General features: G+C 42.4%; 2 protein-coding genes across 2 annotated transcripts in view; one reads left to right on the plus strand and one right to left on the minus strand.

Annotated features, from left to right (window-relative positions):
• Positions 1–15,278, minus strand: part of lrba (LPS-responsive vesicle trafficking, beach and anchor containing) — a 170,130-nt gene that overhangs the window by 59,358 nt on the left and 95,494 nt on the right. Inside the window, exons 38-39 of the mRNA XM_079278784.1 lie at positions 11,368–11,511; positions 9,664–9,800 (exon numbers count right to left, since the gene is read on the minus strand). Coding sequence (XP_079134910.1) covers positions 9,664–9,800; positions 11,368–11,511 — 281 coding nt within the window. The remainder of the gene's footprint in view (positions 1–9,663; positions 9,801–11,367; positions 11,512–15,278) is intronic.
• mab21l2 (mab-21-like 2) lies at positions 6,741–8,591 on the plus strand. The gene has a single exon (XM_079278783.1). It carries the CDS (start codon positions 7,102–7,104, stop codon positions 8,179–8,181), a length of 1,080 nt encoding a protein of 359 aa, XP_079134909.1. The 5' UTR covers positions 6,741–7,101; the 3' UTR covers positions 8,182–8,591.

Genomic DNA, 15,278 nt, shown 5'->3' on the forward strand with positions numbered 1-15,278 from the left:
ATATTTCACTAAAAACCTAAAGTGTCAACCTCACTGTTAAGGAAAAGTCAGGCTTACCTTAACTCACAAAAGAAAAGGAATCATCTTGAATTGTGCACATGTATTTCCGTTGATCTTAAAGTCTGTCAATAGTCAAATTCCAGAGGATATCTGACAAGTACAAAGACCATGAGCAAAAGGATAAGAGAGTATTTAGGCTTTTTCAAAGCTTTGAGGCCCATCAGTAACAAGTCTTCCTCCATCAGTCTTAAACACCCAACATATGGCCAGGGGACGGCTGACCTCATCCCTACAGAATGAGTAAGGCATCGCTGATACAACCTCACTCAAACAACTGGACCGTAATACGAGAGGCCATATCACAGACATGTAGAGGAGGTGGTTTACATATGCATTTCGTGTTAGGGAGACACAGATAAAGCTAAAGAGACAGTAAAAAAGGTAGCAAGACTTTACTGCTCTACTGGGGAACAGAAACTCACTTCAGGAAGCTTTAAACCTTTATTTGGCCTTATCTCCTCGAATTGGCCTAAATCATTTGTAATTGTTTGCACATGTCTTTATGTTGAGCAGCTCCCGAAGCTCGGACTGTGACTTGACATAAGCAGTGAGGCAAATCGAGAGGAGCAGCATGATAATAATTGGGTTTCCTGATGACTGGATGAGCCAAACTGGGCTGCGGGGAATGATGCTTGTGATTAAACTGACCCTGGATGTTTAGGATTCGAGAAAGAGAAAATCAGGGAGGAATACATGACTGCTGCGATGCCAATGAGTGCGTCTCCGGTAAGGAAATGTTTCATGTCTCACAGGTGCTGTAATCACTGTACCTGGCAACCAGGGAGGAACAGACAGGGAAATCGTGAAGGAAAGAAGGGAAGGAAAGAGAAAGAAGGTCATCCCAACCCATCACTCCGCCGGTTGTTGTCGTGGTGTGGCTGAGCGATTTATTGACCATCCCAGGATGCACTCTGTCAGAGCGGACGAGGAGAGCGGAGGGAACGGATGGTGAAGCGGCACGAAGGAGAGGCCGAGGGAGGGAACAAGGGAGGGAAGGAGGCCAATATGAATGAGTGAGAGTGAGGGGATCCGTTTCCTTGGGCTCATTGATAATGACATACCTGCTTGGGCTGTCCGTTAGTCCTATAGCACACACTACTTAGGCTCTAACTGGAAAATCAATAGGCTCCTCTCTCAGAGACCTCTTGCTGCCATGGCTCTTTGTGATTGGCAGCTGCAGCCGAAGGTCGTCCCTGGTGACCATGAGAGTTTGGTGGAGCGAGCAGGAGGAGGGGAGGGGGGGGGAGGGTGCCAGCAGTTTGACACTTTAGGGAGAGCTTAACGGTATGGGACTGGTTGCTACATAACACCGCGGTGGTTCTCTTTGACTGAGAGACCATCCATTCAGCCACTCCAGCCAACCCCGAGAAGCCGTCACCACCCCACTCATTAGAGTTACCAATGTCGTCTCAACGGGGGTTTCATCGTTGCGTAGTCCAAGGTTGGACACTGACCTTTAGGAGAAATTTACTGGTGTTCTTTCCAAAATGTTTTTCTAACTTGGCTTTGGCTAAAACTTTTTGGAAATGGTGTAGATCTCCACAGGATTCAGAAAGAGCAACACAGTTAAACTTCCATCAGCTGGGTTTTACAGGTAATTACAGCATAGAACAAAAACTGAGAAGGTCATATGAGGCAAAATAACAGATTCAAAGTATGAGTATTCCAACATAGTGTGATATTTGGTTTGGAACAGTATACACGTACTGTATATCATTGTAACACGCCATTAGGTACATGACATGATTTTTTTTAACAGTCTTTAGAAGTACCTTTTTTTCTGTGATTGATTGTCACATCGTTGAGTGGCCCAGTAAGTGATCATTTCAATAATTTCTCCATCAATGAATTGCTCCCTAAATGTGTCCCAGTAGCATACTAATGAACTACATGTAATGTATTACAGTTGACAATGCAACATTTTGGAGTTAGTCCAATAACAATTACGTGTACTTTTCCTTTCTATACTGACTGAGTATACAAGTCAAGTCACAACTTCAATCGGAGGCTTAAACATTTGAAAAGTTCATAAAGAAAAAGATAAACTTTTTCAATATATTTTTAACTTACTTTCTGTATTTTACAATATGTTGCTGAAGCGGTCACACCATCCTCAACATTTTCACTTTTTATTCTGCTTTGTCATTTCCAGTGTGTGATGGATTGTGGGACATTGTAAATCAAAACCACAATCAGGAATAATATGACTTTAATGTGAATGCCATTATTTATTTTGCCACCGTGAAAGAACTACATACTCAATCCACAGTTAGAAAGAGTTAATAGTCGTCAGTAGTTTGCTATCTGGACACAAGAACAGTTTATACTACACTCACAGTGCAATGAGGATCTAAGGGAGGGTTCCTCCAATCAGGTTCTTACTGGTATTTCCTTTGACCAATCAGATGAGTAGAGCGAATTTCACTTCCTCATTCATGCAATATTAGTAGTCTCCAGGAGTGGCTCAGCAACAATAACTCCACATGCAATATTGATGGCTTGTGTCTAAACGCAGAGAGGGAACCGCTAAACACAAACACGCGTACCGACACACAGGCAACACACACATCTGCTGCGTGACTTCATCAGTTCTGCTATCTGCCGAGCAGATGCAGAGGCCTGCCAGGCAATTAGTTGCCTGCGATGATTTACTTTGAGCCCTCTATGGAGGGAGCAGCTGGGTCCACCCGGGTTTAGGAGACGGCAACAAAATGTGCATCAAAATGTACTCGCTCAGTTCACATGTGTGCCGATGTCGGTCTATGTGCACATGTGCATGTATTGTTCGGTACTAAGCCACTCTCCCAGCACCGATCATGATGATTCCAGAGAGAGGAAAAGGGAAAAACAGCATGTACCAAAAAATGCCAAGCCTCGACACCCCCCCCCCATCACTCACTTGGAATTACAAAGCACACTAACTCAAAACAAGGGAGGAAACTTTCTATTGCCTTCTTCAAATATCTTCTAATGTCCTACCAAGCCATAAAATATAACATTTAGAGAAGTATTGCAAGGACCACGGTCATTGTAAGTATATTGTATTGGTCACATGTACAGTATAGTACTGTCAACAAGTAGATGAACAAGACTGACCAAATTATGACTGAAACTCAAATTTTCTACAATGTTTTTTTCATGAAACAGAATAGTCACATAAAAGGGAGCAAATACGTTTCAAATATGTTTGAAAGACAAATGCTGTCTTTGAGGTTGTTTTCCTGATTGTAAACCCTCTAATGGAAACAGTGTAGTGTACACAGCACTGAGCCACCTGGGGGTACTCAGTGTAATCTGGAGGGAGAGGGAAAAGAAGAATAAAGCAGAGACCGTAGGACCGACGGCCAGAGCAAGGACAGAAGAAGAGAAAAACAAAAGATGAGAGGCGGTGAGGTTACTCATCAGCTGGCAGAGATTTGCACTGGCATGGACACTGTTTTGTGCTCGGGAGGGGATCACGGTGGAGTCGTCACACAGACTCAGATCAAAGAGCTCTCTGACAGGCCCCTGATCTTTTCTCCAGTCAATATTAACCAGGGGGGGGGGGGGGGGGACTCTTCAGGCACCACAGATAATTCTCAACGTTTTCAGTATAAAGGGCACAAAGAAGCAGCAAGAATGGATGAATGAGTGAGGTGCCCTTTGTCATTGTACATATGCTTATTATGAAAAGGGGAATAATTTGAGAAGAAATAGATGGAATAAAAACTAAAAACTATCCACCTACGACTGCAAGGCACGCAAACGGTAGATACAGTTTTCTGAGATAAGGCTGACCTTTACATTTTAACTCGTAAAATAGATCTCATAAAGTCCACTGTATCCGGTCTATTCTACGTTGCAATAAAACAAAAATGAACACAGTTACTGAACATGTGGTATGAAAGGCACACCAAAATGGATTCATGATGCGTTTTGCTTGCCGTCGTAGATTTCATTAAATTACAGTTAGCATGTCCTTCATAATATTTGGACACTTGCTCTCCAAGTCGATTAATCTCTCAGGAGCTGTGCGCTTGGTAATAAAGAGTCAAATCAGACAGCCAGACATTTTTTTCTCAGTTATTTCTTTCGGGTTCTATCTTTTTCCTAATTTTTAAACATTAAGATAACTCACGTTTTACTTGAGTAAGATGCGGAGGAAAGGAATGCCAAATAGTTTAACTCAGTCAAATTTCAATTATTTATTGAAAAATCTCCCAATAAGTCAACTGTTGCTTTTCTTGCCACAGTTTCTCTAGATACTCCGGTAGTTCTAGGAACAACATCCAAATAGATGTGCGGCGCTTGTCCATCAAATTCAACAGTCAGGACACACAAGCTAATACTCGTCGGTAATGTTTCACCTTGAATGTTTTTTTCTTGGTGGGGAAAACTAAAGTTAAATTAATTATTCTAGATGGGCAAACAGTCCCTTCCAAGTCAAACCTATTGATAGAAAACTGTGCACAATATTTGTATGTTATTGACACATGGTATATAATAAAATAAACAAGTTGCTGTCTTTAAAGAAGAAAACAAATATGATGCGATCCCATAAAAATCGTATTGAATGCGTTTTAATTTTTGAATTTAAAGCGTATTTGTTGACATGAGCTCAAATATTCAGCAGGTCTTCCAAACTGCACGAAATAATAAATTCTACATTTCTTTTATCATAAGTTACTTTACACTCCCTAAAGACTCATCAGCACTCGCAAAAAGCTACATGATGAAGTCCAGAGAATGTGTCACTATGAAGGGGGGGGGGGGGGGGCTCATTCATCTTTGCCTCTTCTGAAATGTTTGTGGCTTACTTGCATAGTTGGCTACTTCATATCAGTAAATGAGTTTCTGGAAATCATTGCTGAATTAATATTGTGCATTATGTAACATTACTGCTGTAACAAGTGTCACGACATTCATGCATATTTGTATTTGTATTTCATTTGCACAAATATAGCGGTGTTTGGTTTCTATGGCCTCGGGATTGCAGTTTCTGCAAACAGAAAATATTAAGACATTTTTCCATGTAGCTATACAGTTCACCATATTGTCTGTGATCAAGACTTCAAGGAAGCAATTTAACATATTACAGACTGAGGTGTCTGCTCATTACTGTAAGTCTGATTTATTTTCTGAAATTATAAGATTGAATATAAAAGTTTGAGCCTAATGTCGCTAGTGAGGAAGTGGCAGGTTTTGCTGCTCAAAAAAAGATAATCACTTAAAATGACAGCACGTATTTAACATGAGCCTTGAAAGAATAGAGATGTAAAAGTAGCGGGAAAAACTCCATTTAATTGTGCGCAAGAGCTTATAATGACTGCGACCTCGTTAAATAGCAGACACGTGTTAAAGGACTGCAAAGGTAATGGCTGCAACAATACCTCGCCCAAACATTGCATAAGATTTTTCACTCCGGATTATTTTTATATTCCCAGCCTGCTAAATATGTCTCGCACCGCAGCCGCTTGTCTGTGGGAGAATGTAATGACTTCTTTAGTCCTCCAACATGAAGTCTGGGTGACAAGGGGACTTCAATTACACCGTTGGAGAGACCCATGGTTAAATTATTCAGCATGGACAACGTTCAGGGCGATAAACCCACGGGCAAATTACCGCGCGCGCGCTCGTGTGTGTAGATGTGTGCGTCGGAAGCCGCGGACACAAATCTTGTTTTCAGTTATTTGGCTCAATCCAAAATATCGACTGTGTAAATAACACTAAATATTCAATTTTAAATCAATTGATTAGTTAAAAAGGTCTATCTGGTGTATCACTGGCGTTCATTTATCTGATCGTTCCAGTTAGTTTCGGTCGATATTCAAGCGTATATCTGAGCATATGCTGCAGGTGCACGCGACACAATTACTATTTTAAACTTGCATTAAAAAAGAAAGCTGCTGAACTATATTGAACAGCACGACATATTTAGAGTTTATAAACAAATATACAATTTTACATGAATGTGATAAAAACCACAATCACTAAAAATGAAAGGGATGTATAACCGGTCTTAAATGAAGAGAATAAGTAAACAATGGCATGAATTAGTTGCATTAGTTGTATTTATAAAGTTATAATTAAATTTCCAAATAGTAATTCAATTTCCAAATAGTGACCAACTGACCATGTCTCGCGCTAATTAGAAAAAGGGAAATCGCACGGATTTGCATCGATTGATAGATGTTATACATTTTCAGACTTCTTATGATAAAAATGACATACTGCGTAATGGATGACAATAAACGATACTTGCTGTCAATGAGAGAAAAAACGTTGCCATTACAGAGCCTTTCACATATGAGAAAAACACGGGAAAACGGAGAGAAAAAGAGACTTATAACAGTGCAAAGTTAAAGGCTGTCACTCATACGCACCGGGTAAATTACGCACAAAGAGCAACACTGAAAAATAAATGTTTTACTGCTGCAAGTCTTGAAGAGTATACACTTGAATCTGCCCGTATAAACCTATAGGGTTGTGAGTTCCTGTGTCGGATTGGGAGCAGTCGACACCAGCTCCGCGCGCCCGATGCTGCCGAGGCTTGACTGGAGTTCCTCGTGCTCCGATTGGCTGCCCGCACTGACAGCTCCGCACATGATTGCAGGAGAAGAAGCCCGACCCCTTTCACTCTTGCGAAAGGAACCATTCATAAACTACACAAGTCCAGCTCACAGCTGAGTGTGGACGATAAAGTGAGCGGGGACGCAGAGGAGAGAATAAACAGCAAGAGGAGATGGTCACTGTAGGCGATGTTAGCCTTTAGCGTCTGCAGCCCAGGACCCGGATGGTGACCCGCAGCCTGAATACGACTCTACCTATCGGCGCTGGAAGTGATGTTGGGTTGGACTGATAGTTAGCAGGGCTAATACCGTTGCATCCCTATCCGTTTCCTCCTCCTCACGCTGACGTCCATCCGCTGCTCAAAGCCAAATAACTTTTGATCACACACTTTTTCCTGCACGGGGAAGCGTCTGCCTCTGGCTGTACCGGTAAGCATTGGATCCGTCAACCTACTGCGACTCCCCGGTGTACAGCCCGGACCTCTGCCCGAACATGATCGCGACGCAGGCAAAGCTGGTTTACCAGCTCAACAAATATCACAACGAGAGATGCCAAGCTCGCAAAGCGGCCATTGCAAAGACCATCCGGGAGGTTTGTAAAGTGGTGTCGGATGTTCTGAAGGAGGTGGAGGTGCAGGAGCCCCGGTTCATCAGCTCCCTCAGCGAGATAGATGCGCGCTTCGAGGGGATGGAGGTCATCTCCCCCAATGAGTTTGAGGTGGTGCTTTACCTCAACCAAATGGGGGTGTTCAACTTCGTGGATGACGGCTCCTTGCCCGGCTGCGCGGTGCTGAAGCTGAGCGATGGCCGTAAACGGAGCATGTCGCTGTGGGTCGAGTTCATCACCGCCTCGGGCTACCTATCGGCCAGAAAGATCCGCTCCAGGTTCCAGACTCTGGTGGCACAGGCCGTGGACAAATGCAGCTACCGCGACGTGGTAAAGATGGTGGCGGACACCAGCGAGGTCAGACTAAGGATCAGGGAGAGGTACGTGGTGCAGATCACGCCCGCGTTCAAGTGCACTGGGATTTGGCCTCGGAGCGCGGCGCAGTGGCCCATGCCACACATCCCCTGGCCCGGTCCTAACCGAGTAGCGGAAGTCAAAGCCGAGGGGTTTAACCTCCTCTCCAAAGAGTGCTACTCGTTAACGGGGAAGCAGAGCTCCGCGGAGAGCGACGCCTGGGTGCTGCAGTTCAGCGAGGCGGAGAACAGGCTGCTAATGGCCGGCTGCAGGAAGAAGTGCCTGTCCGTGCTGAAGACTTTGAGGGACCGTCACCTGGAGCTCCCGGGACAGCCGCTCCAAAACTACCACATGAAGACCCTGCTGCTGTACGAGTGCGAGAAACACCCGAGAGAGACCGACTGGGACGAGTCTTGCCTCGGAGACCGACTGAACGGCATCCTGCTGCAGCTCATATCCTGTCTGCAGTGCCGCAGATGTCCCCACTACTTCTTGCCAAACTTGGACTTGTTTCAGGGAAAGCCTCACTCGGCCCTGGAGGCTGCTGCTAAGCAGGCGTGGAGACTAGCGAGGGAAATCCTCACCAACGCTAAAAGTTTGGACAAACTATAAAGTGATTGTCGAGACAGAGCCGAAGAGACATTTTGGGATAAAAAAAACAAAAACAAAAAACTTCTGAGGACAAATACGATTCTGCAAATGATTCTCGAAGCAATGTGAACAAAAAAAAAACAAATCAGTAAGAAAAATAATGCAGCGAGCAAACCACAAAACCCTTTTTAAATAGAGCAATTGGGCCACTGCCAGAGAGAAAGTGAAGGTACATTTTCAGATAAATGTAATGACTTTCAGTTGTCTTCTTTAAATGTTTTCACAAAGTGAAGAAACTTTTATTTAAATAAATGCACAAAATCGTGAAGTGAAAGAAAAATGTAGCGTGCCAAGTTCAATTTTTTTCATTATGTGACTTTAAAAGAAATGTTAATAAAATGTTGCAAATTAAATTACAACTTGGCCTCGTGTCTTGGCGTGTTTTGACAGCTGATATGACAGGCACATCTGTTGCATTTTATTTGTTGCTATTGTCTGATGAAGATAATCATTCAATGATTCATTTTGACGAGAGACAGCTGACCTGGGAAAAGAAAAATGGAAGCGTTTGCTGCATTTAAAGAACAAATGTGCACCGCCGACTTCACGTTATTTTTTTTACAGCGACAGGCTCGAAAGGATTTTCGAATGAATGTAAATCAACGGACTCGTGTTAATATATAGGCCTGGGAGCATCTCTCTGCTTTAACAGGGCCTGCAGACAAACCGAAGCCTTAATCTGTTTCATGCATAGGGTTTTAGATAGCGCAGTGCTATCGTATACGACACCTTTATTGTAGAGGATTTTTAACAATAGATTCTAAAACAAAAATCACATTCAAATAAATTCGCATGTTATTAAAATCAACATATTTAAATACGCAACGATACATGTTTAAAAACAAATCAGATCATTTCATGCAGTGTTCAACTGAACAAAAACAACCACCTGTGGGTCAGCAGTCTGCCTTAGCAAACATGAAGAATTATCGATATTATTCCAAATTTTACTATATCTCTTTTTTTAATTGGAGCCCTAATTACGTGCAATGTATTCATTTATTTTTTAAATCAGTTTACTATGAAAAAAATCCTGATTACTAATGGGAAGGCCTGATCCATGTGCCGTTATGTTTTACCCATATCAAGTTTGATAATTTGTTTATCTATCACAAAAAACGGGATTTATTATTCCCACTTAATATAAATGTTACATTTACTTTAGAAAATATTCATGAAGAAAAAACATGCGGTAAATATTTATTCCCCCATTTCATTTAAAATAGTCACATTGTAACTTCAGACAGACATTCATCTCGTCTTTGCCACAACATCACCAGGTGTTCAACACACGCATGTCTGCTTTTAAATGCATTTTAAATAGCACGTGGTTGTGAAACATACTGTGTTCGTCAGCCTGCACAGTATTTAAAGGAAGTTCGAGCATGGCTTCAAAACGTTTTGACAATTCGAGACGTGATCAATGGAGCTCGAGTCTCTTACCTTTGGATCGATGGCTTTGAAGCCCGGCTCGTCTTCGTCCACCTCGAAGTAGAGCTCGGAGGCGGTGATGGACAGCGTGCCTTTCACCACCACGGCCGGAGCCACCAGCTGAGCGCTGGTGCTCACGTTTACTGGGCCTGGAGGACAGACACATGTCGGTCAGAGACACGTGTCTCCGAAGTGGAGGGGGGGATTCGCTGCTTTTACGCAGCAAAGGTAAACATATAAAACTCAACAAGGGATTACACTGAGCGGTTTGTTTGCCTGTTGGAAAGACAGCGGGGGCCTTCAATCCGGCACGTGGTTCGTTAATACGGATGTTAACATAAACACGCCAAAGATAACGATCCTCTGGTTCTATTTTGAAAGTTCAGAGTGATTCTTTCAGAAATAATGTTTACATACAACTATTTGCATGAGAGTTGCGGTATATTCAAATTGCTATACGGCTACTTCAAACACCGTCAGTCGTTTTTCTCCGAGATAATATACAATTAAACAATGAGTTCAAATTGAGCTAAGAAAAATAGCTGCCCACTGTATGATACATATCTATCTAAATAACATTACAGGCCTATATGTTAAAACTCGCACTAAAATAAACGATAAACAGTGTGCAACTTTGCGACATAATTGTCAGAACTCGACTGTCAGTCAGGACGCATTGATTGCGGGCGGTTGAAAGAAGCTCCGTTTAATCTCTCATCAATCTTAATTTATGCCAGTATATGACAATGAGCCTCCGGCTCAGGGGAGCTGTGGCTGTGAGCTCTGCCCGGCCCTGCACACATATGAGCCATTGTATTTGCAGATGTGCGCTGCGGAGAAACGAGGCTCGGAGCCCGGCTTGATTTCCCTGAGCGCCCGCGCACTCGTGCAAACGGATGGAATACACATACATATATTTATTCATCCCTCTGCCGCTCGTGAACCCCGTGAGTACTGACATGTTATCCGTGGGTTGAAATAACATTTTTTTTTTTTTTGTTAGTTCCATTCAAGTCAAAGACATTCAATTACACCTGAAGCAGACAGCTGCTTAAAACGAGAAGCTGAAGCTCTCCCGACTCCATTCTCACACATCACTTTATTAGACAGCATTCAACGTTTAATCCTATTGTCCTCCAGTTGCGTTATTATAATAGCACTCTGAACCCCATTAATGCAGCTTAGTCTGGTGAGCGCTGTCACTGCACATACAGGAAAAAAAAATGCGGATTACACTGCAATCCGATTTGCGGACTAAATTATATTTAATTAGGAATCTTTAAATATCAGACGGCTCTAAAGCAACAAAGGACTGGCAACATCGTGAGCTGGATAAAGTATAATATAAGGTTGTGCTGACGTCATTTCATCAGGCTCTTGAGGAGAGGTTTTATTTAGGCTATGCTGCAGATAATGTCCCATTCCAGGCTAAGTCTTTTTTTTTTTTTTTTACTTGTACAGAAGGCTTCTTATCTAAACAACACACTGATATTAAAGCAAAACAGCAACATCATGGGGGAAATATGAAATCCTATGGGAGATGTGGTGCACAAGACAAAGTGCTCTAACGCACTATTCTCAACAGTGGCACTGCATATGCAGGATTTTAAGCTCCATGAAAATGACAACGAGCACGTTTCTTTATTTAGTTTGAGCTGCAGGACAAACAGTGCAGCAGGAGGGATGAGAGGGGAAGAGAGTGAGCCGTTCCTTTACCCGTTAAGTTCTCCAGGTCCTTCTCCTCCAGGGATGACAGAGTGTCATCGTCTCCGTCAAGCAATGTCTCACTCTCTGAGTTTTGATTTCCCAGAGCCTGGCTCCTGATGGACTGCTTGCCTTTGAGAACATCCTCCTCGGACACTGGAGGGGGAAAGGGGGCATTTCATTTTTAGTATTATAATATAAGATATGCATACAATACATAAAAAACCAAGCATATTTTTTTACATTGATTCAGTGCACTGTTTGATGGCTTTCAAAGTTGAAATGATCAAATGTTTGAGCAAATTTTATTTTTAACCGAAACAAAAACACCGATTCAGCTTTTCTCTTTAAAAACAGCAAATCAAAGCAGCCATTACAAACAATAAACCATGACAGTGGAAATATTATATTTAGATTGACTAATAAAAAGGTGTTGTCCTCCAATATGAGCCATCAGCTTCATTTCTACAAACTACAACCATAGTGGTGGTGTGGTAAATAAAGAGAAGGCTGTCCATTCAAATCAGGGATAAGCCTAACAACCTCACATCAAATCAGAATTTGAATTGAATCTATATTTTCAGAATTTGAGACTAATTATTAAAGTAATTCATGAATTTAGAGAAACATCTTTGTTGGCTTTCAAAGCTTTTTCAAACAGAAAAAGGTCAGCTTTGTTATAAGTATAGCAGGTTTAGCCTCTGATAAAACTAAGCACTGCCGTTTAACCTACATTCAGCAGAGCAGCCATGCTGACTTGTGTCGCATTTTCAGACTTCTAGAGCTACGAGCAGGCAGACAAACTGAAAACACGAGGCAGACTAAAGACAGACATGATGCAAACCCTAAATGCATCAAAACAAAACACCATTTAACGCAAAGATTATTCGAACATTCATTTTGAAACAAAACAAGGGTTCACACACTGCCCGTTTTGATCTCGACTCAACATGACTTGAGGTTCCCAATGGATTATTTAAGAAAAAATGTTAATCTGCAAACATTTACAGAGCCCTGCATTCCCCAGTGGTGCATGATGAGGATCCACAGACACAAGGCCACGGCACAAAGACGAGCTGGCACGCCCTCCCTCTTTGTAAACATAGCTGGCGAAATAGCCGGAGCTTTCGCTGCTTCTGTGTACGTTTTCTAATCCCACATTCTGGTGAAAGCAACACAGTTTTAATCCAGTGAGACGCTGAACACACATTTTTTCCTTCATCATCACCTGAAATCAATTGCACTTCCTACAAATGCACAGCCGCGTCATGTGGCAACATATTTTGAATCTGCTGGAGGAGCTAGGATAAAAAATGTCTCGTCATGGAAAATATGCAGCTCACTGATATTTAGAATGGTCTTCCTGTAATTAAGCCTCCCTGGAGGATTCTTTAGTTAGCAGCGCTGAAATTACTACCAGCTCCTCTAATACGTACCACATGCCATTGTATTCACACCGAGCAAGTGGACAGAAGACTTATCACCAGCTTAAAATACAGAGATGTATCTGAACTTCGATGAATTTCACCGTCAACATGCTCAGCAACGCTCAACCCCAAGTACTGTACTACTAACAGAGTATTAAGCCTCACACACAGTCTGATGCAACTCAACCTCGAGACTGGGCTGATCCATGCTCCTTCTATTACCCTCAAGCACAAGTTATTAATAGTTCCTCACTATAATATACACTGAAGTAAGTGAAACAAAAACACTGACCAGTCAGCTGGAGTGTAGCAAGGAAAGCTATTCTGTTCATGTCACACACAAAAGAAACGTGCAGATAAGTGACAGGCTACGCGCTAACTTCTCTGTTCCGAAAGTGGAAAGTGTTTATTTTTTTCTTCATATAATTTGACACGTCCGAGGTTTTGGCGGGGTTGTGTGTGTGTGTGTGTGTGTGTGTGTGTGTGTGTGTGTGTGTGTCTGGGGAATCATGCTTGTTACCTTCAGAGTACAAGCTTTTAGCAGTTGGATTTAAAATCGAAATATGCAAGTGTATAATATGGAATTGGCTAAAAATTAAGCGCTATAAATAATACGACATTTAGATACAAACTTGCAACAATCATTAACCTTATTAATAATGGCATTCAATGAAATCGTAATTTTAAAAGACTACGACGGAAAACAATCTATGCAAAGAGCAGACGCGCCACATTGACAAAAAGGAAAAAAAGGTCGAGCCGGGCCCTTCAACCTCATCACTCATCACACGGGGAGCAGAAAGGTGCATAAATCCCAACAGGTTACACTTTTCCAAGACCCCATTTCCCGACTGAGAGGTTCAACTACCTGCTTATACAACTCAAGGCATGCATGGTCACAGCAATTAAATTGTCAAAATTAACAAATTTGTTTTTAACGGGAACGTAGCCAGGAGTGTGGTCATGAGGCGAGTATTGATTACCAGAACAGAGACATTAGTCTTCAGGTATTTACTCTGCCACCTCTGGAACACGGGCCCGGACCAGACCAAATCAATCCCCCGGAAAAGACGGTTCTTTCCAGGCATAAATACAGAACAGCCTACTCAAGCCTACTGGCAGCCACACACTCTCCTGTGGAAGTCATCTTGGCGCAGTATGAATGATAACGGTTGTCCCTACCCTTAATGCAGAAATGCACATTTTCTCCATGTTCAAATGCAGACATATTCCCCTCTTTTTAAAGAAAAAAAAAGGAAAAACAACACTTTGTTGCAATAGATCACTCAGTAAAAAAATGCTAAATATTTTCCATTGCTTCTAATTTTATGATCAAGCGTGAGATTTGAAAAGTGCAGCCACAAGTAGCAAGAAAATTAGGGTAAATTCAGGCTTGATCTTATACTAAATATTTTCTTAGGGGGAGAGACGGCATTTTCCCCTCTGCATCTGATGAATATAATTACAGCCAGATATGACCTTTGTGCTCCGTTTGAAAACTCAGCCCTGCATTCTCATCTTGAGCTGCACTTCCGTAACAAATGTCGGGTCGACTAAAACAAGACGAAAGGTTACATCAGAAAATGGATGCCGGCAGGCTTCAACGTCAAAGAGTTATTTTAATGATATATTCTCGTACTTCAGCCGGGCAGTACACTCTCCCGAGGTAGCGTACCCTCTGCCACAACTGGCTGCTGATTATTTTTTTACCCAAACTTGGCTTTGAAACTAAATGTTTTCAGGAATTTGTCTCCCCCCCAGTGAAGAATAAACACAGCACATAAATAGTTTAGAATAAAATTGAATACCAGACCAAATACCTGAATGACGGAACACCGTCAACAGTTTTTCATCAGCTAAAAGAAGTCAGCGACAGAGCATAAGTGTCTGTTCTCTGTCATGAACGAGCTGAAGGGAAAACAAGGAGGAATTAAGATGGAGACAAAGTTAAATTCAGAGGTTTGCAGCAGAAGAGCAGCGACCAGCTGGCCTCGGCCTCCAGCTGCAGCCATTACTGCAGACCAGAGGTCTCCCAGGATCCTGGTGATCCCCAACACTTATTGCTTTTTAGATCACATTCGTATCGACTCCTGTCACACCATGTCATTTGTCTCCGGGAACGTCGTCACATTTAAGGGGACTTTTGCAGGAGACACATTGAGGACGTTTTTTGGTGGAGAAACGGCCGTTTACCGGAGAGAGTATTTGATCGAGCTGGTAAATGCAGCTCCAGCATGACGATGCAAACCCCGGTGGTGTGCTGGATTTCTTTGTAGAAATGAGGGATTACGTGCACTCGAGAAGAGAAATGTGACTCCTTGATGCAGGGACATGTGTCATTTAGATATTGTGGCACAAGTGACTGCTGGGAATGTTAAGTTGTTCTCACACGATGTCTATTGAAAATCAGCACCTGTCTTTACAGGGAAGTGCACGGAAACAATGAAAAATTGATCGGCCTTATTTAAATAGCAACTAAAGGAAGAAGTAGTCACT

Source organism: Melanostigma gelatinosum (genome assembly GCF_949748355.1).
Source record: "Melanostigma gelatinosum genome assembly, chromosome: 11".
Taxonomy (NCBI): domain Eukaryota; kingdom Metazoa; phylum Chordata; class Actinopteri; order Perciformes; family Zoarcidae; genus Melanostigma; species Melanostigma gelatinosum.